This window comes from Corvus cornix, chromosome 3, assembly GCF_000738735.6.
Source record: "Corvus cornix cornix isolate S_Up_H32 chromosome 3, ASM73873v5, whole genome shotgun sequence".
In the NCBI taxonomy this organism is placed as follows: Eukaryota; Metazoa; Chordata; class Aves; order Passeriformes; family Corvidae; genus Corvus; species Corvus cornix.
Window position 1 is genome coordinate 109,101,504 of NC_047056.1, and position 25,858 is coordinate 109,127,361.

At 40.3% G+C, this 25,858-nt stretch overlaps 1 protein-coding gene across 1 annotated transcript in view; it reads right to left on the minus strand.

Annotated features, from left to right (window-relative positions):
* Positions 1-332: 332 nt before the first annotated feature.
* Positions 333-25,858, minus strand: part of OPN5 (opsin 5) — a 36,962-nt gene continuing 11,436 nt past the window's right edge. Inside the window, exons 3-7 of the mRNA XM_010393244.4 lie at positions 19,714-19,833; positions 14,162-14,332; positions 11,429-11,763; positions 9,037-9,272; positions 333-8,448 (exon numbers count right to left, since the gene is read on the minus strand). Of these exons, the coding sequence (XP_010391546.2) occupies positions 8,385-8,448; positions 9,037-9,272; positions 11,429-11,763; positions 14,162-14,332; positions 19,714-19,833 (926 nt within the window). The 3' untranslated portion in view covers positions 333-8,384. The remainder of the gene's footprint in view (positions 8,449-9,036; positions 9,273-11,428; positions 11,764-14,161; positions 14,333-19,713; positions 19,834-25,858) is intronic.

Here is a 25,858-nt window from a genome sequence, read left to right on the forward strand (position 1 = left end):
AAGATCATCCAGTTCCACCCCCTACCATGGGCAGGGACACCTTCCACTATCCCAGGTTTCTCCGAGCCCCATCCTACCTGGCCTTGAACACTTCCAGGGATGGGGCAACCACAGCTTCTCTGGACAATCTGTGCCAAGGCCTCATCACCCTCAGAGGGAAGAATTTCTTCCTAATATCCAATGTAAACCTACCCTCACTCAGAACAAAGCATTTTACTGCAGACACGTGGAGGATATGGATTGCAGTTAAATGTCACCAAAAGCAGCCTTGATGTGAAAACATACAATTTTGTGATCAAAACCCAAGACAAAACCACAGGTAACAGCATTGATCCATTCTCTTGCTTTATTTGAAAGCACATTCAGATAACAAAGTGCAGAAAATAAAGTCTGCCTGTGATGTCATCTATCTGGCGGAGTGTTTAGGGGACTGAAAACGGCAGAGAAAAATGATAATCACCACTGTTGTTCCAACACAGTGACAGTAAAGTGTCCCCTGATGTTAAGTGCAGTCAGTAAGTAAGGTTCTTTACTGCTTCATAACACAGTATTGTATATTAACAACATATTAACTCAGCAAAACCACTTGAGAACTTACACAGTTATTTACAGGCTCGCTCCATAAATTTTCTCTTACATTGGTGATTGCAGTTCCAGGACATTGCACTGACACACAATGTGTTGGAAACATTGATGGACACAAACAATTTAATTTTATACTGTGAGTTACAAAATCAGTAGTTAATGTACTCTCCTACTGGTCTGACCTCTGAGGTTCATTAATCACCATACCTAGATCCTCCATTATGATTTGAGCTCCAACATGATGAAAAAATTCAGTAATAAATATTTTAGGAAGTTTTGTATTAGTTTCTTACAGCTTTGAATGTTTCTTACAACACCAGCATGCTATGACTGACACTTCAGCTGTGTACTCCAATGGGTCATTGGGAAGGTCAAGTGCATCTTTTAAGGACTATAATGACACAGAACAGGAGGAAGCTGAAATCACTCAAAGCCAGGAGCAAAGTGGCCTTCAGCCTTCCTCACCTTTGTGCTACCAGCCAAGTTAAATCTTTAGTGCAGTCAGTAAGTCTCCTCAGCAAAAAGGACCCTCTTAGCTCAAGGTCTGAGTGTTTACATCAGAGTTAGAGAACCAGATCCCAGACAGTCGTCAGTACATCTGGAATTTCTTGGGTCTCATAAAACTGAAAAGACATTTTCTCCTTTTATTTCTATCGCAGTCTCAGAGCAGTACCCTGATTTTGGTGGGGTTGCTCCTGGTTAATCTCATCTTTAACTGAGAAAGAAGCCCACCCTTCTGCCCCCTTTCCCTTTTCCCTATGGACCCAGACTCCCTGTTGTGGGGGTTGTTAACCAGATGCAACTCCAACCAGGCAGCTGAGGCTGTTGTGGTGGGAGATGAGCAAGGCAAAGGAAACACAAGATCCTTTTTATGCATAAGAAACTGGAAAGAGATGAAGACCATGGACTTCCAAGCAGATGTGCACATATTTTCAGCAGGAAGGAGTCTGATCCCCTAAACAGAACAGAAATCTATCTAATACATGCCAGTGATTTCTTTTTCTACAATATTAAGCATAGACCAGTATCAGGACACTATATGTGATTACAATCCTACTGCCAACAAACTGAAACAATAAATACAGCACATATACACAAAAAATTACACTTGAAATTATTTCTTAATAGGACACACCATCAGTAGTAGAAATATATCTCTGTACAATTAATACACCTAAGCTTTGAGATAACAATCATATTTCAGTTATTTTGAGTCAGTATCACTAAAAGTCTATTGGTGTCTTTGTAAATTTAACTCTATTAGAAATACAATTCCTAAGAATGAAAATGTAGCTCACAAACCACTAATATATGTTTTTCTGAAGGTAATTTTCTCATGTAATTTCCCTGTGGTTGTTTGGTGTATTTTTATTTAATGACTCTGGGATTCCAGATTTATTACCGTATTCTCAAAAGCTCAACAGCACAGCTGAAAATATTTTATTCCGACAAATTGTCCATGGCAGTAATTACAGCACTTTATTTCAGCTTGAACTGCAAGTGTTGCAGAATGATACCTCTCTGAAAAGCTCATCTAATAACTGTGAAAGCAGAGCTACTTCTTTCATTATAAAATTTAACTCAGTATCTGCACATGCCACTGCATTGCACCAACTTTGGATTTTGAAACCACTTCATTAGAAGTGAAGTTTCACTATGTGAGGGGTCTTTTGAAGCCAGTTCCAGTGTAAACAATCCAACTGTCTGTACAGCAAGGTCAGCACTCATTGCTTCAGCAGCAAAGGCAGATTCTAAGGTGAGATACTACTAGTGTTTAAATTAGGAAAATGCTCAGAAATCCAGGTATCAGGACTAAAAACGGCTGTTTAGAAATACTGCCCATTGTTAACAATTTTTGTTAGTAGATTAAATAATCTGTTCTTGAATAACTGGTAGATCATGCCCCATCTTCTTTCCTTGAGAACTCTTCCAAAGCTTGAATGTTCCTGTAGTTCAGAAAGTTCCATTCCAGTTTTTCCTGCCTTAGCTTCCAGCTTTGATTTCTCATTCTATCACCTTCTGAGACTGCAAATAACTCTCTTCCTTCATTTACATTATTATTGCCTCAAAGTTGTTTATACACTGATATAATTTACTCTCAGACTTTTCCTCTTTTAGACTACTTTGCTTGACCCTGTCACCCTCTCACCTTAGTTTCTGTTACCTATACGTTATCATTTTTTTTCTCCTCCCTGTTACACTTTCTCTAAAGCTTCCCGTAGCTTTGGGGACCAGAACTGCAGACACATAAGCAGGTTCTCCACCTCTCAATCTGAGAAAATGATTTGTAATTAAGGAACGAGGGTCTTTAGGTGCTCCAGGGAAATACTTTTCAGTGTTGCAGACTGCCTTCATGAATGCAAAGCCATAAGATAAAATCCCTTCCTTGATATGTTTTGCAAGATTTGTGCAGAAAGAGCAAGACTTCCACACCAGCCTCTGATTTTAGGATGCTGAGCCTCTGTGTAGGCCCTTTTAGAACCCAAAAAGGTCTTCCCATCTCTATTTTTGTACCTATTTTCTACAAATACATATTTCCTAAATGTTTCGTATTTTCACTAATGTAAGATTATGCTTGATGCAATGTAAACAAAATTTATTGTGTACCACACATGTATCCATCATCTAAGTCTGAAACATGTTCTGTGCAACATCAGGTTTTGGTCAGCACAAAGTTTACTTGATATTTCACAAATTTATTAGCTATATTCCACAAAGATTAAGAAATCTACTCCCAAAACTCACTTTAGGCGCTACATCCAAAATACAGACCAATGATCATCTTACTGACTCAGGGAACCTACCAAACCTTTATCAGCAACTTTGATTCATTGCAGTCACCTGATTTGATAGTGAATGTGTCTCTCAGAATAGAGCTCTAACAAACCAGATGGGTTTTCTTTTCTACCCAACTGACACACAAAACTGCAGTTAGTATTGGGAAAGGCTCGTTATTCATGGCTGGTGAAGCTCCCTTTAAGTTCAGAAGTAACAAAAGCATGACAATATGTAACTAAATCTTGTATTTCGAAAGGTTTTGCTCTGGCTTACAGGTCCAAGATCCACTCCCCCAGCTACAAAGTGAAAGAGGCGTAACTGGGGAAGTGCAGATCATTCCAGGCAGTTACAAAAACAGCCCTCACCATGTGCACCGTGTTCCAAGTGAAGGAGAATATGAGCCATCCTGAAAAGCAAAGCATGTAGGTAAGAAAAAGGTGTGGGATGCACAAGAGCTCAAGAGCATGGTGATAATATTGGAGATGCTCGTCAGCAGCTCTCCAGAAAATCTAGTTCAGGCAGTTAAATGTTCTTCCTTGGGGCCAGAGAGCTGCAAAGGCTTGTGAAACTTGGGAAAATACAGATGTGAAGGGAACCAACAAGACCTTCCTTGGGAGGAGGGAAGAAGAGAATTTGGTGTTATGGTGAACATCATTTTTTAAGAGCTTCTTACCCAGGAGAAACTCATCTGGGGACATCCTGAGCTGGGAAATGTGACTAAAAAGATGCCAAAGCAACTCTCCTGAGGGATGCAGTTTGATGTATCTGAAAGTTCCCTGGTGGGAAGAAGAGGTACAAACAGAAACACAAAATGAATAATGTAGAATTCTGGGAGAAATAAGTGCCTGGTCATTTAGCAGCTATTCAGATTTATTCTCATGACCAAGATCACCCTGCACAGTGGAGGTGGGACAACCTCCAAAAGACATTGTGTGCCAAGAGGAAAGTTCCACCAAGGAATCCAATTCACTATCATTGTGCCTGTCATTCATTAATCACACTCTCTTTGTATGAAGGCACATCAATTTCCTCTTTTGCTTTTGATGCCACAAAGCCAAAAATCTTCTGCTATCAGCAGTGTTTTGCTGTGGGCGATAAATATTTTTAACAAATCACTTGCTGGGTTGGGTTCTTTTCATTTTTATTACAGGTCTAGAAATAAAATTTGCTACAGCTGTATTCACCTGCATGGACAAATGCTCTCTACTCTCTTCTAAAATCTCACAACCATAACTTACATTTTTAGTACTTTATTTTTTCAGCTTCTGTCATAAAAGTTTGTTTAAATCTCCTATTTCAAGAGTCTCTTCAGGCATTTTAAACCTTGATATTTCTTCATTGTCAACATATTTCCAAGTCTGCAGAAGAAGGTTTATAGTCATTCTTCATCTATGACTGAAAATGACAAATAAAAAATTTCCATATCCACATGCTTTGCATAATTTCACTATCACTTCAAAATACAGTATTGCTCTCATTACTCTCTTACTCTCAATCTTACTGTCCAGGTCAGCTCATTATCTAAGTGGAGTCTTAGCCTATGTCAATTACTTCCTTCAAGTCATGGACAGTGAATTCAAATAGAATTTTGCTTCTTGGCAGCTCAGTCTGAATGCACACAAAGGTTACATAATAAAAGATCCTCATTTATGGCTATTATTCTTGATGGCACTATTTTCATTGAAAAACATTAATGTTTATACATAAAAAGAGGAAATTTCTTAATATAACAAGGAGGATGAAATATTGAAAACGCAATAAAGAAATCTTCCTTCAGAGTCGCGTTCCTTACTCATTCATCACACTGAGTAGGTTTTATACTGCTGGTGCTTTGACAAAGCCCAGATCACAAAATAGTATAAGTTTGGAATTTGTAAAACATTTAGATTTCTAGAACAGCAAAGTGAGAGATTCACTGTCTTTTGATGCTCTCAGACCAAGGTTACATATCTCAGTTTTATGGAATAATCAATTATCAGCCTCAACACAGGGAGAGGAAGAAACTCTGCCCTGAGCATCAGTAGCAAAGTGCTATCTTTAGAACCATCTGGGTACAACCTTCCAATCAATTCAAAGTTGACCTTGAAAATTCAAATCCATAATAAGACCACTCACTCCTCTACCACTGTGATCCCAAAGAGAGCACAAATTGTATGAGCTGCTTTATATACAGGTGAACAAAGAGAGTGCTCCAGTTCTCTTTCGTCATTGAATCCAATGAGATCCATTTGCTCTCAGGTTCAGATTCTGCATTTAAATTAAGCACCACATGCTGGAGTGTGCATGTCCTGCTTGATTCAGGGGAACATCTTTCACTGGAACACATGCTCAGCATAAACTTGTCTTTAATTCCTGCACAAGCTGGAGTCCTAAAGTTTCTTCTAGTGCAAGATACTGTTCAGTCATGGCAAAATTGAGTTTTCAGACAAAAATAACTATGGCACTGAATAAAAAATAAATAAATTTAAATAATATGAAAATAAATATCTTTAAGTCATATGAAACACATTTATCATTATTCTGGAAGTTCATATTTAGAGTTTATTAAACCTCTGAACTCTTTAGGTAGCATGTGTATCTAGTACATTCTCTATAGTGGAATTCAAAAATATCTTTCATTCTTTAAAAATATAAAATTCAGCCCTACCACAAGTGGGTATCCACTCCTGGGATGACCCAATAGCAGTTCTGAGGAAAGTATATAATTTTAAAAAATAAAGGGAAAAACTTCCCCAATTTAAATTAGAGGAAGGGTTCATGCACAAACTATGAGTTGATCTACCCCTAAATCTGGGTGCCTGGTGTGTAATTCCTACAATTTTACCAACAGTGTTGCTTCAGCTAATCTCATTTATAGAGCCACTGTATGTCTGATTTACATCACACCTTAGTTATGATAAACACCTATAGATACAAACAAAAGTTTGCCTGGATGAAGAAAATAATAAAAGCTGCAGGAAGATGCAGGCAAAGTTGTTAATGTCTTCATAACCACGTCTGCAAATACTGTTCAAGATGCCTTCTGCTCTGGATCAATTTGTGGGCACAATTTGCAACCATAGTTAAGAGATAAATTTGTCTTATGCTGAAAGATCTGTAGAAATGAAAGAACTCAACTTCTGGGGAAAAATTAGCACAAAACAATGTACAGGTAAAAGGGCAACTCTTCGTACCTCTGCAAGTTCTCTTAGTATTTATTCAAAATTCTTTTGTTAAAACATTGCAGAGAAGGAAGCAATACCCAGCTTAGGAAATTCAACAACATTCTACTTCTGCTACGTGGTCTGAATATCATTTGAGAAAATAGCAACTGCAGAATGGGAGTGCTGGGACATGCCAACAAACATCAGATTAAACCTTTATGATATTATTGTATAAAGCAATATTAACATCAACACAGATCAGCTACAAAAGAAGTTCAGTTCAGTGTGGCAGGAAATGCATGTTAAACACATTTCTGAAATAACAATAGAATAAATTAACATTAAACAGGAAATATTAAACAGGAAAGTAATCGAAACTTTTTCATAAATGCTTTCTTTCCTTAAAGGAACAACCCAGAAGAAAGCTTTGCCCTTGTAACTTTGTTTTTAACAGCCAGCAGAAATCTGTGTGGGAGACTCTTTGACTTACAATTAACTTATTTTTAATAAAATCACATCCTTCTTGAAGAAATGACACAAAAAAATCAAAATCATTACTTTAAGCATCAAAAATCTGCTTTTACTGAAATGCTAGTTTTTGATCTATAGTGATGCCTCTACCTTATAATAAATCCAAAAAAGAAAAAGGAGATAATAGAAATAATTATGGGTCTTACCCAACACAACTGTTTTGGCTGCCTTACTCTGCAGGTCATTTCAAAGCACATTATTTTTCTATTTAATGCATTAGGAACTTGCAAAACTTCATTCCCCTAAATAGTTACTAGTCTTCATCTTTCCAGGACTTAGTGTTTAAAAACTACTCTGCAGCTGCACTTTGGAAAGACTCCTCTGTCAGCAGGGCTGTGACCCTTCTCACAAATACACTGGTTTGAATCTAGTTTCATGGTTCGGATTGAGGAAGGTTCCGCCATTTTATATCTCGTGAAGTGATCTCATAAAAAATTGTGATGAGTAAAATACAAGATGAAAAATTCAGTTATCAATCAAGAAGGCAAATCTTTCTGCTTGTTGCCATCATATTTCACTGTAATTTTGGCCAGAGAATGATAAAAATGTGTGAAATATTAGTTTCCTCAGTTTGGCTTGGGCTGACTTCATTTCAGTTCTGCTTTTTTATTAAAAAGTTGTTCATAACTCCTAAATGAAGCTACAGTTTGAGCAAGAGACCTTTCCCCTCTCATTCACAATTGAGTAAGGAATTGTTATTCTATATCTTGTAAAGTGGTCCTGTGTATGTGTGATACCTCTGACTTTGCTGTCACTAAAATCAAAATATTTCTGAATATTGAAGGACTGAAGCCAAAGTTGGTTCAAGACAGCCTCGTGATTTGGAGAGATGCTCACCAGGGAAATCCAGTCAGCTAATGTTTCCCCACTGTGTAATTCAGAGCCCTGATAAGTGAAGCTCCAACTCAGATTTGTCCTCTAAGGAATCCTTTCCCTTGTGCTCCAGGTCTCCAGTGACTGCAGCAGGAATTTAGGGAGATTAGCTTTGGTAAACTAAAACTGGCCTTTATGAATACTTTCCTTCCCCTGAGGGGAAATATCATCCAAACTATCATTTCTGTTAGTGCTAAGAAGAGCAAAAAAAAAGGGCATTGTAAAGCATCTGAAGTGAAGGAAAATTTTAAATAAAACTAAATTTTCTCTGTTTCTCCTTCCTCTGAGTACTTAAAATATTTGCCCAACTCTAACACGCTATTTTGGTCAGGATGGAAAGAACTGTACATTGTACATAGGAATAGTGAGTAAAATAAACCTGTCACCATGTTTTAATTCATTTACAGAATGAGGAACTTGAGCCAGTAGTGTTGTTTTCATCATGTTTTCATTTGCTGTGTGTGAGATGAGCCCTCATGCTTCCAGCTGGGTTTCGTTCATCACTGCCGAGTCCCTGTGTGCAGATATGGTGTATGTCCTGTGGGGAGGAGAGGGTACAATGGTCATTTTCTTCACACCAAGTTGGGAATTAAGGTCCTACTTCTGGGAAGTGATTCCTCCAGATCATTTTGTTCGCTGCACAGCCCCAGGGAAGCCAGCTTGCATTCAGCATGAGGGACTAGGTGAAACCTCCTTCTGTGATTCTGTGGCTGAAATAGTATCAGCAGGTTAATTATGGAAGGAATTAACACAATTCTCTTCCATTTGCTTCACTTGCAATAGAGGTCATCAACACCTTCTGGAGGAAACTCATATGATCACATGGAAGAAAAGGATGAGGAAGACAGGATTGATCCAAAACTCACTAAAAACAATTAGACTTTTTTCCAAACAATATCAATGGAGTTGGGGCTGGATCTAAAAGCAAGGACTGTCTCCTTGCTTCTCTTTATACACCTTGAGTCACTTTACAAATTCCCATGGCAAGAAAAATCCCAAACCAAAATGGTCACGGTCAAACCCAAGAAATAAGATCCAATGAGCTGTGATCCTTGGTAGACCTTAGTCTGGTCGTTTTGGAACATCATGTTCTCAAAGGTATCCTACTCCCCAAAGAAGAAATTACCTTGATTTCTTCAAAGAGCTCTTGGCCTTCAGCCCTCCTGACCGGCAGCAAGAAAACTTGCAATCAATGACCTGGTAAATGATGGGGTTGTACATGGCTGCTGACTTTGCGAGCAGTGTTGGTATCACTGAGAACTGGATGGGGACTGAATCTGGCTGTCCAAAGGCTGACCAGACCGAGACTACAGCGTAAGGGATCCAGGCAATGAGGAACCCTGCACAGATCAACATTGCCACCTTGTGAGAGCAGAAAAGAGACAGTGAGGTTAATTCAGAAGAGTCAAACACTGGCAGAGCAGCACTGAGCTGGGAAGAATGAAAGGGAATTGCATTCCACTGAATGGAAAAGAAAAATGGTAACTTGCTTCTTCATATAAATATACAACATGAACAAAATCTGCCTCCTTATCTCGTGCCTGTGCTTCTTTCACCTGACACAGCGCAGTTAATGAGTCTGCTTTAAAAATGCAGCAAAGTCTGGCTAAATATGAGAAAACTAAATGAGATTTCAGAAAATAATAATAGCTTGATATTGAATTCAAATTATTTAAGGAGGGGGTTTCTTTCGAAACACAGAATCTCTTTTTTAGGAAAATACACAGATAATAGCAGAGCTCCGAAGGTTTTTGAAAAAAAATCCTTTGAAAATTGGGACTTTAACTGAGAGTGAGAATGCTAGTAAAACGTCTAGATTTGTTTCTCCTAACCCATATCATGGATTTGCACTCCATTAGAATATGTAGATACTTTAAAAAGCAAATTCATATTAAATATTTCAGTTCTGATAAATGAGTTCCGGTAAATTAGTAAGTGACTTGCTTATAATATGAGGAAACATAACCATAAGAAAGTTTAGTAAAAATGCCAGAGAAAAACTGCTTGGGGCCAAAATTTGTGATTAGCATACTTTACCTGAACCAGCCTGTCTGCGCTCAGTCACAGCCTGATATCACTTCGAATGATACCATGTCATAATACATCCTGAAAAACATCTGCCTTTATACTGCTGCCATTGACAGATAATTGCTGCATCCAGACTGGTAGCAGCACATGTGCACTCATTTGGAATAAGGCAGTTAGCAGGATTTTATTACAAAAACAAACAAACAAAAAAATCCAGAAAGCACAAGGAGTTTGGACATTGCATAATCTTTCCTGTAGCCTGTTCTTTTTGTTGTCTGTCACTGAAGGAACAATGCAGGTGAGCCAAGGATCTCAAACACAGACTGTTTGTTATAAATTGTACCGTGGAGTCAAACAGGTTAAAAGGGAGACTAATTTTCCATATTTATATTTATCCCAACATTACATTCTCCAGTGTAGATCCAAGACAGGAGGGAAAATTACTGGTGTTGCAACTCAGATCACATTGAAGTTTTACATGATCCTCCCAATATGCAAAAAAAAAAAAAAAAATCTGCAGCCTCAAATCAAAAGTTTCCATTGCTCTTCAAAGGAAATTTGCTAAATAACCACCAAAAAAAAGTAACAATTTGAAACATCCCTTTGAAAGGCAAGTGCAGTTGCACCAGCTGTACTGGCAGCACTGGCTGTACAGGTACGTAGCTGAGATTTTCAGATATGTTTAGACATAATGACCCTTATTGCTCTATGTTGTATAACTTTCAGTTCAACTCCCAAAAATTGTAATAAAATTTGATCAGTCAAGCAAAACTTGCTGCTTGTCTCACTCTTGGCATGGCTTGCAGAGGTTGGTGAATCTTTTACAGATAAGGAATCTGGTTTTGTTCAATACAAGCCTTTATTTTGAGAGGTTTCCTGGCACAATAACCAGTATCAAGGATCATGGCTGTCACCATTGCCAAACAGAAAATAGATTCAATCAGAAAACAGGATATGGTCTGAAAAGGAAAATTAATTTTAGCACTTCAGCATTTTTATTAGCAGTTCATGGCTGAGCCTAACTGATAAATTATTTGCATAAAAACAATTGCAGTGTCACAGGAGCAGTTTTGGTTTATATCTTCATTAACAGAGGAACGAAAACTGTCTGAAAGCTCTATTTCCCTGCTACAATAATCTGCTCTTTATCTGTTTTCTGTTATAATTCCTGTGAACATCAAACTCCTTAAATTAGTCTTTACAACTGTTTCTGAAAGCAAAAGGTTTTTTTATGGTGGGGAGCAGGGCCACAGGGAGATGATATGACTTGTAAGGTCACAGGGGGATACTGTGTCAGAGCTTTAGAGTGAGTCATGATCTCAGGAACTCAAGTGCCCTAATCACAGAATTATGTTTCCAGTCCTGTTTTTCCCCATCTTGTCAGTAACAGAGGAGAAGGCTACAAAAGCACCTTCGGAGCATCACGTTATTGTCTCCAAACCTGCTCATATGACCCAACAGAGCAAAAAGAGGAAAATGTTCCTACCTACCTTGGTCAGCTTCATCTCAAGTATGTGGCTGTTCTGAATCCTGGTATCGTAGTGAGCGACTTCTTTGGTGGATGATTTGACTTTTAAAATTATTTTGACATAGGAAAACACAATCACTGCAGTTGGGAACAGGAGGCAGAAGAAAAGGATGCTCAGAACAAAAGCCTGTCCAGCCACCGAAGCCTGCGCCAGCCACCAGTCCAGAGTGCAGGAGGTCCCAAAGGGCTCGGGGGCGTAGCTCCCCACCCCAGCAAAAGGCACTGTAGCCCAGAACGTAGCATAGGCCCAGATTATTGCCAGGCAGATAAATGCATGATGTCTCTTAAGCCAGGTACCTGGAAGAAAATTCAGGAGTTACAAGTTCATGTCCAGATGAATTTGGCACAATGGAATACATCGTGTCACGTGGAAGTGTCCAAGGCCAGGCTGGATGTGGCTATGAGCAATCTGGTCAAGTGGAAGCTGTTCCTGTGGGGACTTTGGAACTGGATGGTCTTGGAGGTCCCTTCCAACCCAAACCATTCTATGATTCTTTTAAATATGAGTTTGCTTGACTGTTTGACAACAATTCTGTCATGTTCATCTTGGCTTTTTCCAGGTATCCACAGTGACCCTGCACTCATGTTGTGCCTCATGAAGACAAAGACACACTCATGTGGAAGGCTGCACCTGTCCTTATTTCAGATCTTTGCTTTAAGTTGCGATGAGTTACAACTGAGAAGAGTCCAGACTAAAGCAATCCAAACAACCAGCTCAGCAACAGTTGTTAGAATCTTGTCCAGTAATTTCAATTCTTTAATGTAACTTAGGTTTTTTCCTGTTCTTTCTCTCCTGTATTACCTGACTGAAGTTCAAACTCTGTGACTGAGAAATAAGGCTTTACAAAGGAAATAAGATAGCTAGGATTTAATTTTACTTTGTCATTTTTTTCCAGTACAGAAAATCAACATGTGTGTCCTGTCAGAAATATCTGTAATAGGTGTTTTCATGTGTCCTTTCTCTTTTTTTGTTAATTAAATGCCAATAGAATTCCTGAAGATCAGAATATTGTTTCTCTGCTCATTTTGCATACAGCTCTAATTCATCTAGAAAAAGTTTCAGTTTGCAGGGTTTTCCTCATCATCTGTGTTCAACATGTAGGACTCAGATAGGACTAACAAATTTAAATCTTTGGTTTTGCAGAAACTTAGAATAGGGTGTTATAACGTCTCCTTCCATCTAGGAAGCTCCAACTTGTTTGCAGTCTCTGACTCACAGGGGAGTTTTCACTCACTTCACACTAACATTAAGGAACTCTCTTCAGGGTTTCAGAGTGACTTAAAACAAAACCAAAGCAAAGAAACACCTGTAACTTGGATGTGTCCAGTGTCCCTTCCCAGCTGATTTTACATGTCCAGATCACTGGAAGGGAAACAAACTTTGCCTGACAAATGATGTATTCATGTATGATGGCTGAGAGACAGAAAGGTGGTTCATTATGTTCAGGGGTGGAAAAACAAAGCAACAATAACATAAGTATTAAAAGAGAAACGTTTTTGAACCACCTAGACTGAGCATGATAAATCTTTGTTTATTGTTTATTTTGTATGGACCACCATGATCAGAGCCCTTTGGAATAATGGTTTTGAAGCATTTTCTCTCCCATGGACTAAGATGTCATGTTAAACACCACAGCTGGTGGCATGAATGCAGCCAGCTATGAAATATTCACTTCAGCTCGCCAAGTCTGTGAAAAATTGTCTATGACTTGGATTACCACTGAATTATTTTGAGAAGATTTCTACAGAAAGAACTGAAATCCTGCTTAATACTATTGGTGTATCTAAAACTCAGCTAAGGAGACCTCCCCTGTAGTCCCATTTAGGGAAAAAGTTATGGACACACCAGGATCTATGATCTATAGCACATCTTAGCACAGTAGCACAGCTTTTACCTGCTTGCACAGACTGGCTTACTTACGCTTCCTAGCTGCACACAGTCCTCACAACTTAACATGACCGATATTATATGTCATCACAAAGAAATCTCTTGGGTGCCTCAAGTCACATGGGCAAAGTGCTTCTTACTTGTAAAGTCACCTTGAGCATCCTCTGTATTTGGATGGGAATTTAGTCCCTTACAATGCAAGAAGAACCTCCTTTTTAAACTGTGACAATATCCTTTAACTGGAAAGAATGAAGCACATAATACATCATATTCCAGAGGTACAAGATATTGATGGATATGGTGGTAACACCTTACACTGCTAAATTAATTTCATCCTCTCAGGTTCCATTTCCATACTTGGGAGACAGTTTCACATTATGACTTATTGCCCTTCCAAATCTCTTAGGTGTTTTAAATAGGTTGCCACACACCTCAGAGGAATTTAGGCATCTAATAAGGAATATTTCTATGTGTTGGTCTATAAGACCCTGCAATATGTGCAGTACTTTCCTCTGTTAGTGCTAATAGGCCTTGATAGAAATAAAGTGATTTGTCTATGAGGGGTTACAAAAACACATGGCTTAAGCAGGCAGCAGAGGGTGTTATGTCCAGAAAAATGAATTTAACTGGAATTTCTTGGATCATGCAATCATGTTTCTCTCATCTTTGTACTCCCCTCTATTTTTAAGAAAAGCATTCTGAAGAGTTTAATTATGATTTCAGTGTAGTAAACTATTGCACTTAATATAGCTTCTCTGCAATCACAGATAATACAATTATCTATATATAGACATATATTTGGCTTACCATAGGACAAGTGGCAGATCTTCAGGTACCTGTCCAGGCTGACAGCTGTCATAGTGATAAGGCTCCCACAGCCAAAGAAGAAACCAGCCCATCCATACCAGCGGCAGCCTAGCCATCCAAACATCCAGCGGTGGCAAAAGAAGGAGATGATGCTGAAGGGTTTACCTACAACTTCAAAAGGAGAAGAGAATGTCAGTCCACTGGAAAAATCCATCATTGAGAAAATCTTCTTTTATCAGAAAGGCAAACTCCCTCCTTTGCACAAAACTAACACCAATAAAAGTGCTCTGCAATGTGGAGAAAGGGCTTCAGGCACAGCAGATGTGATGACTTTAAGCTGAAGGAGAGTAAATTTAGATGGGATATTAGGAAGAAAATCCTTACTGTGAGGGTGGTGAGGCCCTGTCATGGGTTGCCCAAAGGAGCTGTGGATGTTCCATTTCTGGAAGTGTTCAAGGCCAGGTGGGATGAGGCTTGGAGCAACCTGGTCAACTGGAAGGTGTCCCTGCCCATGGCAGGGGGTTGGAACAAGATGGTCTGGATGATCTCTTCCAACCCAAAGCATTCTGTGATTCTATGACTTGTGTACCCTCCATGCACAGGACTGACCCTAAGACAGCTGTAGCTGGATCCTATGGCACCAGTGATGTGGTAGGATGAGCCAAGCCTGCAGGAGGGCTGGAAATAGGTGCTTTACTATAGACCACAGGAATCAGTGGTAAACCAAAACTCTGGACCCTGTCAGGGGCAGGCTCTTCCCAAACTGAAAGCTTCAGAGTATGTGTTAAGTCCACATGCAAACACATCAGTACAGAAACAGGATCGATGACAGCAAGTCTGAGCTTGAAACAAGCACAGATCTACTTAGTCTACATCCCTATAGCAAACTGAGTGTCTTCAAGCACAAGATAAAGAAATTTCCTTCAAAAATGACTTTTGCAAACCTGTCAAGGCCCTGCAGTAGGACGCATAGCAAGGTAAAGTGATAGGTGGGAAGGACAGATATGGTCACATCATGGACTTGAGCTGCAGAAGCGGTTTCAGCTCCTCTCCATGCCACATATTTCTTTGGTGCCTCCTAGCAAGTCACCTGCACACAGATATCAAAACATTCTAAGCTTCCCCAAAAAGATGGGAAATGCATAACTATTTTTGAGGCTCCCTGCTAGTGGCACTTTAGCTCGCTCCTCCACATGTAAAAGTGAGTGCTGCATTATGGAAGAAGTGAAGTTCGGTCAAATGCTGTTCTGTTCTCACCTTAAAGCAGATTTACATTATTCATATTCTTTGTAAGTATCGTAACAAAGAGAAATTTTGAAAATTGTAATTTTCTAGTTGGAAATCTCGGCTTTCTCCTAATTATTACCTTTTTCTTGGTCTTAATTTAGGCAAAGAAAAAAAAATCAACTTGAATGGAACAGAAAAGTCAAAAATTTATAATCTAGGGACATATGTTTTCCAAACACTTCTGTTTTACTTACCAGCCTGACCTTAAATTCTCCCAGCCTGAACATTCCAACTGCAACATTCAAGCAACATTAAATATTGAACTCCATGTTCCTGTGACTGTATTCCTTCCTGCACAGGAGCGGCCAGAGCTGTCACGATCTGCTAATACAAGCGGGGGTCGTGATGGTTCATTTATAGATCTCAGAGTGCAAAAGGACACAAGGGATTTCAGTTTTAATCAAAACAGTGCACCTTTATTAAGTGCCCACAACACGGTAATGCAATAGAGGAAAGAAAGAGAGAAAGATAAAGAAAAACAAAGTAGAGAGGGAGAAAAAGGGGGGCAATAGCTACCAACAGATGAGACAAAGTCCTCGTGGTCTTCTGCCAATAGATTCATCTTCTTTCCATAGGGAGATCTCGAGCTCAGTTATTTCAGAAAGTCCCTTTATAGTTCTTTTCAGAAGCGAGGGGCAACTGGCCAAGAGGTGGGGAAAACTACAGCCGTTGTTATGGGGCCTGTTGCTTTTGGAAAACAGGCTCAGGAGAGGTTGTACAGGACAGGTTGTACAGGACAGGTTGTACAGGACAGACGTACACGACAGACGTACACGACAGATGTACACGACAGGTGTACAGCACAGGTTGTACAGGACAGGTTGTACAGGACAGGTTGTACAGCACAGGTTGTACAGGACAGACGTACACGACAGACGTACACGACAGACGTACAGGACAGGTTGTACAGGACAGGTTGTACAGGACAGGTGTACAGGACAGGTCATTCCTTTCCGCTTCAGCGCAGCCCTTCCCGCCTGGGCAGCAAGAACGGTGCAGTCCATTGGGACCTGCACTAATTTTCCTCAGGAATGCATACCAGTTCCCAGCGGGCACACCTGCAGGCAACACTTGGCAGACATCCCACCTCAGCCAGGCCAGGACTGCTGTGCTCAGTCTCTGTCCTCGGCGATGATCGTGAGGCAGATGAGGGATCTTCGGACCGTCTCTTACAAGAGCACCTCATGGATTTGAAAACATCTCAGCTGCTCTGGGCTGGATTCCCTGGCTGAACTACAGTGTCAATAACGTCATAGAAGCTCAGTGAATTGGTTTATGAAGAGAGCAAAAATGATCTTGTAAACTGTATTCCCCACAAGGTAAGCTATTCATAAAAGCCAAGACAAAAATCTCTATTTTGTTGAAGTGATCTGTAGGAAAATATTCTTGATTTTTCCTAAAATCATTGCATTTTACATTGAACTGATGCAAAACCATGCATTCTCTTTTCATTCTTAACAGAAAATTAAAGTGTTTCTACCAAAACCGAATCTTGCAGAAAGTTACCTTTGCTCCACCTTCTATGCCAAAAGCATCAGGATTGAAAACCCTTCAAAATGAGATGTGTTTTTAAAAAAGGTGTATTTGGATTACTTTCCTTCAGCCTAAACCTGTAAGGAAAGTTCTGCCTGTGCTTTTCTCTGATGTGCTTTTCTCCAAGCTGAAAAAATGCATTTTTAATTTCTCAAGCAAAAGCTGACCTCAGTGATTAAGGTTTCAAGAAAAACATTCAATATGGCAAAGTCTAGGATTTGTGCTAACACTCAGCAACTTTAGTCATATAAATAACTGCCAGCTTTAAAGTCCGACACTTTTGTTGGCACAAAATCAAATTTCAGCCCCAGGACTTGGAGCAGCCCAGAGCACGGTGTCAGTGCAAAATGAGCCTGATGCAGCTTTGAACAAGGGGCTGGTGCCATCCTGTGGAAATCTGCAGGAAGCAGAACTCTGTTCTTATAAAAGTTGTTAAGACAAGTGTGTGAAATATGAAGATTTGAGATAAAAAATCCTATCTTCAATTCATTCAGCACACAGAATGCATCACATTTCCCAACTTAGCACCTTCCATTAATAAAAAAAAAATTAGAGAAGGCAGAAAAACCATGCATGGCTCTGCCAATCACTATTTTTAATTCCAAAATTTAAACACACAGATGGAGTGATTTCCCAGGGAAGAAAGCAAGGTGACCAAGTGATGATTTGGTAACAGACCCTAACAGAGAAATCAGCAGCCTTCACACTAAGATGGGTCCATGGTTAGGACATAGAGTTTTTTTGGTTAGAAGATACCTGTTAAAATTCATCAAGTCATAAAATCACTGAATATTTTGGATTAGAAGAGATCTTAAAGCTCATCTCATTCCACCACCTGCCATGGGCAGGGACACCTTCCACTAGACCAGGTTGCTCCAAGCCCCATTCAATCTGGCCTTGTACACTTCCAGGGATGGGGCAGCCACAGCTGCTCTGGGCAACATTCAAAATATAAAACTGGGGAAATTCTCCTGAAACACTCCCTCTCATTGGGGTGACTGTCATAGGAGTCAAACAGGAGCCTCATAAGACAGATTCTTAAAACACAAAGAAAATGGGAATATCACAGGAGAGGAATAAGCTAGTCTGGGGTTTTTTCCTTAACTTCTAATTGTTGTGAGATGGAAATAGTGTCTCCATGGCAGAAATGCCAAAGAAAACATTGGAATTTCTCTACGTGGTAGCAGTGATATTTATACCAACATCTTTCTTCTACTGAATTAGTATTTCCTTCAGAAGTCCAAGTTTACTGACCACAACCACTGGAATGTGTAGGGATGAGCATCTCCTTGGTCTTGTGCTGTGAGAGCTCAAACAAGCATCAGTCTGGGGAGGCTGGGAACCATCACTTTATATTGTTCAGTGATAGTTTGGGCATTTGAATGAGAGCAAAAGCATCTGGCAGAGACAAGCTTAGGTGTGGTGTTGTATTTCCCACTGATTCATTTGTTAAATGCCTTTCACATTGTTACCTCCCCACTTTCCCCTGCCCCTAGTCCTGGCCACTCCCTCGGGTTCTCCCTATTGGTTCCTGTACCCCAACTCCACCCATGGACCACCCCTGTGATCTGACAAAACCCCCCTGCACCCGCATCACGAGGTCTCTCTGCCCCTGGGAACCGCCTGAGCAAGGTGGAGCATTAAAGGTCCTCAGAAGCCCTCAGGGAGGGATCCTCCTCGCCTCCTTCGCCATCACTGTGTTGTAAAGCTGACAGCTGGACGGAGCCAAACCGTGGAGCCATCCAGAAAGGGCTGCGGGAGGACTGAATGTCTGCCCCGCCCCAAGCAGCCCTGCTGAGCTCCCAGGGAAAGCTGCAGCTTGCTAAACCAAACCTAGCACTGCAACAGTTAGGAAAAGGGTGCACTGGAGCTGAGGGCAGAGGTCCCAGCACATACAGCACATAGGGGACAGATGACTCTGCAAGCATGGGAACAGAATTCCATTTATATGGCACTGGGGAGATCCCAGAGCCAGCTGGATTCTGATACCCACTGGATTGTCTGCCATCCAAAATATCCTTTTCTAAAGGACATCCAGCCCTTTCCCTGTATTTCCCTGTGAGCAGCTGAATCAGTCTCATGTCAAGAGCCAAAACAACCATCTCTGCAACTCCGCATAAACCTCTCCAAAGCTCCCTCCTCCCATGCCAGGACATCCAGACTGTGGGGTTGAAATAAAAATCCTCCCAGCTGGCTGTTATTGCTCATACTCTACAGATTGACACAAATGCTTATTTTTTCTGATCCAGAGACAAAGGAGGACAGTCACTAGAGAGAAAACTATTAGCTTTGATGGGCCGATGGCCACTGGCATTTTCCAATTATTTGGCTAAACGTGTATTTTTGAGGCACTTGGGTCCTTTCTATTTCACCCTGCGGCAAGAAAACATAATTTTCTGCACCTGTAATACCAAGATATTTTGTGGTTATTGTGCCAGATGTACATGGAAGCTCCCTTTGGAGACCTGCCCAGTGCTGGGGTGAATAGGAGCTCTGACTGTTTGATAAAATCAACCCTAATTTTTCCTCTGTACTGTTCATTTCTTCCCATCAAGTTGTTCAGGAATGTTGTTTTCCATCCTCCCATGTTATTTACATGCAAATAATAGAGCAGAAATATCAGTAGCAAAAGGCATGTGGTGCTCCCATGACTTCCAGAGGAATGTCTCTTGCTGCTGCCAGGCAGAACGGTGAGACAGTAGAAACGAGGGAAAATAAAAACATGAAATTACCTGAAATGCCCAGATCACACACTGCTAAATTAACAGTCATTATCTCAGCAGGTCTCAGCTTCTTTTTTCGCTTTGAGCACATAAAAATAACATACCCATTTCCCAGAGTTGAAAGGATCCCTGTAATAATGGAAAACAAAACAACATTCAAATTAGAATCCTCCTCAAAAACAGCAATATCCCATCCTTGTGAAATTCCCTGATGTTTTCAGCCTGAACCTGTGGTCCTAAGGCTGGGCATTTTACTCTGAAATGTGATCTCCTCTGTGTCATTGTGCAGCTCACAGAGACCTCAACTGCAGACACGTCCCTCCCACAGCAAATGCTGTTTTCCCCTCTGCAATAGGGCATTGCCTTCACCAGCTGAGCCTGCACAGCCATTGATGGAATGCTCACCACAGAAACCCCAGAATCCCTCTGCTCTGACCAACCCAGCTTTCACTTAAACAATTACACAGCCACAGGCATGAAATTCAGCTCTCTGTAATCACAGGGACCACAATCTGACCAACCTTAACTTTATTAAATAAATAATCAGATGTTGAGGGATACATTTCTAATATAATTTAAATTAAGATATTAATATCAAAGCTTAAATCTTGCATTAAAACTGATTTCTATCATAAGAAAAAAAAATTATAAAATAGATCTGATTAATCTGATTTTAACTTCCAGGTGGAATTCAGTGCATGAGCAGGGATCATTCTCATATTGGCTGACATCATTTTTTCCACATCACCACCCAAGGACCTGCAGGTCCACTGCAAGTGGTTCATCTGCCATGTAATTAATCACACCGGTACAAAAAATTGTAGAGTTTCCAGTTCCCTTTAAGAAAATGTGTCTTCACTAATTCATGTTTGAAAGAGTTTAAGGTGAGAGTGAGAGCTTTGCTGTGGAAACACAGGACAGCACACAATATCCCTCTCATGGAGCAAGAGTCACACCTGAAGGTGAAAAACCCAGCAGGACCACGGTCCATTGAGCCTCACACCAGATCAGGGGAGACATGTGAGACGTGAGAAAGAGGGAAAGGCAGAAGAAAAAAGTGAAGAGCAAAGAGTGCCTGTGCTGCCATTGCCTCACCAAAGGGACCTACAACAGCAATGAGTGAAATGTTGGAGAGAAGTTCAGCCCTGGAAAGGGTGAGGAAAGGCGTTTTCCATAAGTACTTTAGGTTTGACACCTTTGTTTCTCACTACCTAAATGAGTAATTAAATGTTAAGCTTTGGGGTTGGAACCACGTGATGAGAGTTGGAACAAGATGATCTTTAAGGTCCATCCAACCCAAATCATTCTGTAATTCCATGATTCTGAATTTATTCCCCTCAAGGAGCCTGCTTGCCCACTGCAGTAACTGAGAATGAATCTTCCTGTCTTTATCCTCACCCTGTCTTCATTTCCACAGCTTTTTCTCTGCCTGTTTCCTCCCTGTCCCACTGTGAGGGCTGTCCTGGGTGCTTGGCTACCAGCTGAGGCCAACTTGTCACACTCCTACAAAAAAAGTCATAAACAACCCAACTTTCCTTGGTTGATGAGGCATCAAAGTTACCCTTTGTGCTGTCTTGTATTCGGGGCTCTGCTGGGGCAAACCCTGTTTCCAGAAGACCCCAGCAGCCCCCCAGCCTCTCAGCAATGCTACCTTCTCCAAATATTGTCCTTTGAATACCATGTCATTTTCATCTGAGTCTTCTGGCAGGCCAGACCTCAGGAACTGAAGCTCATTAATTAAATGGCTATTCATTTATTTACTGATTAATTTGGTAATTCAGTAATAAATAATCCAGTATTTAAATGGGCATTTTATTATTTACTCTGGTCCATCAAAGGAATGATCCCCTTGCAAAGGTACCTTGTCCTCACGAAACCAAGAAACCCAACCTGGGAACATCCATGACGCAGAGAGGGAAATGATTCCCAGAGACTAAAACCAATTTATCAAGAAATATGAGTGACTGTAGAACCAAAAGTTTGCCAAACTCAGGAGAAAAATACTTTGATTTTGAATTTTTCAGTATTAAATGTGACACTTATTGGAAACTCTTTTTATTTTTATATTGACAGCATTGCTTTCTATATTGTTTTTAAAAATAAACCAAAGGACAGAAGCTGGCTTATTATTGATCTTAGGTTTTCTCATCAAATTTGATTTACCCTTGGTGAATTAAATTTTAAGAACAACCTACTTGTATGGCTTTGCAAACTTAATCTGAATGATAAGCAGATAGAGGCATTTATATTAATAATTTTTTTCCTTGCAGCTGAGTGAATGAATCTCAATGCTGTGAGCATTATTCATATATTTTAGTCCTTTTCTCTCTTAATGCCATTTTTCTCTCCAGTGATATTTAGGATAACTAGAGTGCCAGCATCCAGTTTGAAACACTTTTTGAAAGCATTTGACATTTTCCTGAATCTTTTTCAACTTACTGGCAGTCTAGAGAGACATCTCTGTCAGCCAAGCAGCTCTGAAGTTGCCAAGTTGCTCTGAAGCCGCTGCTCATTATTAGTATCAATGTTTCAGAGAGCCCCAGCACACTGACCTCCTAATCCCATACCTGGAAAGGGTCTACTGATAATTTGTGTTGCCTTTTGTCTATGCCTGCATCTGACAATTGCTTATTTGAATTTTTTTTTAACTCCTTGGTGATCAAAAGTTTATAATCTCCTTAGATGAGGCATCTAATGCTCCATTTCTCCTGCTGTTAAATGACTCCCAGAAGTCAGCTGAAGCCCTTGCTGGAAGAGGATCCCAGCTCTGCTAGGATGGAAACAGGGGAAAAAGACTCTTCAGATATAAAATAAAGGCTCTTTGCTAGGAGAACTGTCCATGGCATCATGGCACTGTTACACATATACAAAAAAAGAGCCAAGGATGTGATAACTAAAAAATTGACACCTGCAGAGAGAGAGCCAGGCTGAGACACAACCTGCAGTGAGAGGGGAAACTGAAGAAATAAGCTTTACTTGTCCAACCTGACAGCAGCACTAAACCATCAGAGAAAATAAATTTTTTTAAAAAAAAAGATAGTTTAGGATTTTGTTTTCAATTAAGCTGTTTCATAACAGGCTGGGGAAGTGTGCAGCAACAGTTTGTAAATCAATAGTGACTTGCCAAGGGGGTTCAGAGGAGCTGACAGCCAGCGGGTCCCTGCTCAGGAGTTTGTCACCCTACATGGCTGTACAGTGAATCAATCAAGGCAGTGATGAAAAAGCTGGTGGGGGAAGTGACAAAGACAAAAGAACTGGATTCTTATAACCATGAGCACAGTCTGATTTTTTTTTTTCCTAGACAATTAGAAAGGTACACATAGAAATGAATTATTCAGGACAAAAGATCATGCGCTCACGGAGAATTTCAAAGACAAAAAAAATATTTTTCTCTTTCAAACTGCAATACTTCAGCTGTACAACCAGTCTGACCCTAAAAGCTCTGCTGAGTTTCCTGATAAGATCCATTCTTGTTCACTCACTCTTAATCTTCTTCTCCTTTTTGAAAGAAATTTTAAACTCACTGCACCTTACACAGCTCAAGTGCAAAAAGATGCACAAAAGCAGTCCTGGCTTCCTACCTCCTGCTTCCCTCTCCCTGCTGTCCCTCCCTGTCCACAGAGTCCATCCTCAGGAGGGGCCAGAATTTCTTGAAAGGGATCTGCAAAGGAGTAGGGAAAGTTCAGTGGAAAAATGTGACAGGTTTAGTCTGAATCACAAGTTATAATGAAACAACACAGACACGGAACCATAAAATCATTAAGGTTGGAAAAGACCTCCAAGATGATCAAGTCCAACCTTTGACTGAACATCACCGTGCCCGCCAAACCATATCATGAAGCGCCACCTCCACTCATTTTCTGAGCACTTCCAGGGCTAATGATTCCACCATTCCTGGGCAGCCCATTCCAAAGCCGAACCATTCTTCCAGTGAAGAAATTTTTACTAATATCCTTATTCTATGGATCCAAGTCCAAGGAAGTTGCAAATACATCATTAATATGAATAAATGAAGACCATAAGTGGCTCTAATGAAAGCTGCTAGTGGAGTTTGTGATGCCCACAAGGCAAAGTAATTAACCAAGTAAAATGCAACGCAGAACAAACACTTTACAAATAAAGTAAGAGAGCTAAAGGTAGGATATGATGTGTACAGCTATGTACAGGTACAGCACAGCTGTGGCCTGAACTACCCTGGCTCAGGACACTGGATACAATGAGTTCACAAGTCCAATATCAAAACGATTATGAGACCTTTTAAAATTATACTTTCAGTTTCCTCACACTACTCCCAAGAGTCTGTTCCTTTATTGGCTTTTGGCTTTTCACTGGAAATTTTTGATTCCTGTTCCTTGCCTTAATTTGATTATGTCTGTGTTTTTCAAGATGTTTCACACCTGACATGGATAATTTTTGGAACAGGATAAACCTACATTAAATACAGTGAATATAACAAGGCAGCACAGTGTATATTCGGAAGAATCATCCATCAGACATATTTCCTGGGATTAAAGCTAAATTTACTTAACCAAGTGAAAAAAGACCAGAAGTGGGGGTTGTTTTGGGCAGTTCAGTGAAGACCTCTGTCTACAGAGCAACAGAAAAAAAAATACATATGTGAGAAGTGAGGATATCTACAAAACAGTATATGAATACCAAGAACAGCACTGAGATACAGCTTCGCCTGTCACTTCTGCTGCTCTGAATTATTTTTTCAATAAAGACATAAGCAGAAGAGAAATGAGAAATAAGCAGAAACATAAATAGAAGGGAAATAATAATAGAAAACTCCTCTACCTGTGGAAAAGAGTACATTACTTAGATCAGTCAGTGGAAAGGCAGTAAAAGAGAGTAGAAGGGAGGGATCTAAAGCAGTGAATGAGAAACACAAAAGCAGGACTAACTGACAGATCTTTCTGCAGAACTGGTTGAACAAGACAATGAATCAAAACTGCAATAAATGTCAAAAAGTCACTGTGCACTCTGTATCCAGCCTTGTCTTCTGATACCTGGAATCTAGGTTTTGTAGAACAGTCCTATGTCCTTAGCTCAGCTTTATTGAGAAAACAGCTGTTGAGCTGTGAGAACCTGCATGAACTAAGACCATAAAGCATAAAGGAACTTAAAATATATAAAGAAGAATGGAATGGAATGGAATGGAATGGAATGGAATGGAATGGAATGGAATGGAATGGAATGAATAGAATACCCTGAGTTGAAAAGGACCCACAAGGACCATCGAAGTCCAGCTCCTGGCCCTGCAGAGCACAATCCCAAGAATCAATCCCACCATGTGCCTGAGAGTTTTGCCCAAACACTTCTTGAGTTCTGTCAGGCTTGGTGCTATGACCACGGCCCTGGGGAGTTCCAGTGCCCAGCCCCTCTCTGGGTGAAGAACCTTTTCCTGATATCCAAACTAAACCTCTCCCGACACAACTTCAGGCTGTTCCTTCAGGTGTTGAGGCAAATACGGACACAAAAAATATAACTCTGCCCTCCTCCGTAAAGCAAAGAAGGCAAATTGTCAAGAAAAAGGACCAGTTTATCCCTAGAAGAAATAGAGACCAGCATTTTCCTGCTGAATGATAACTCCTTGGCATGTGAAAACTTTAAAGATAAATCAGTCCCAGCTATCATGGGTGTGCACTAACCAACAGATAATTGTATTTATTCTGCATGCAAGGTCACTTGGAACCTGGTAATGGGCTCAAACACAAAAGGATAGGGAGGGTGCTAGGCAGAAAATATTGCTCAGTATAACATGTAACAGAGGACAGATGATGCCAGGAGCTGAGCAAGGGTCACATGAGCACATCTGAGGGTGTTCACTGCTGCATAGGCTTTGAAAACAGGCCATAAAACCCACATGGCATAGTGAGGAAAACCCTATTCTGCCCAGGGAAAATTAAACTGCAGGGTAGCAATCTCCCAGTTATTAAAAAAAAAAAAAATTATTTCTTCACTTTTTTCTGGAATGTCTACTGTTATTTGGCTACCTGCAGCAGCATTATCTGTTGACATTAACTGTTGACACCATATTTCTAACACATTCTCTCCCCTCCCTCCTAGATTTTTCTTTCTAATATGAAAAACTATGTAATTACACATCTAATGAACAGCAATTTCTGCCTCCTTTCTGAGAGCTGCAAGGATG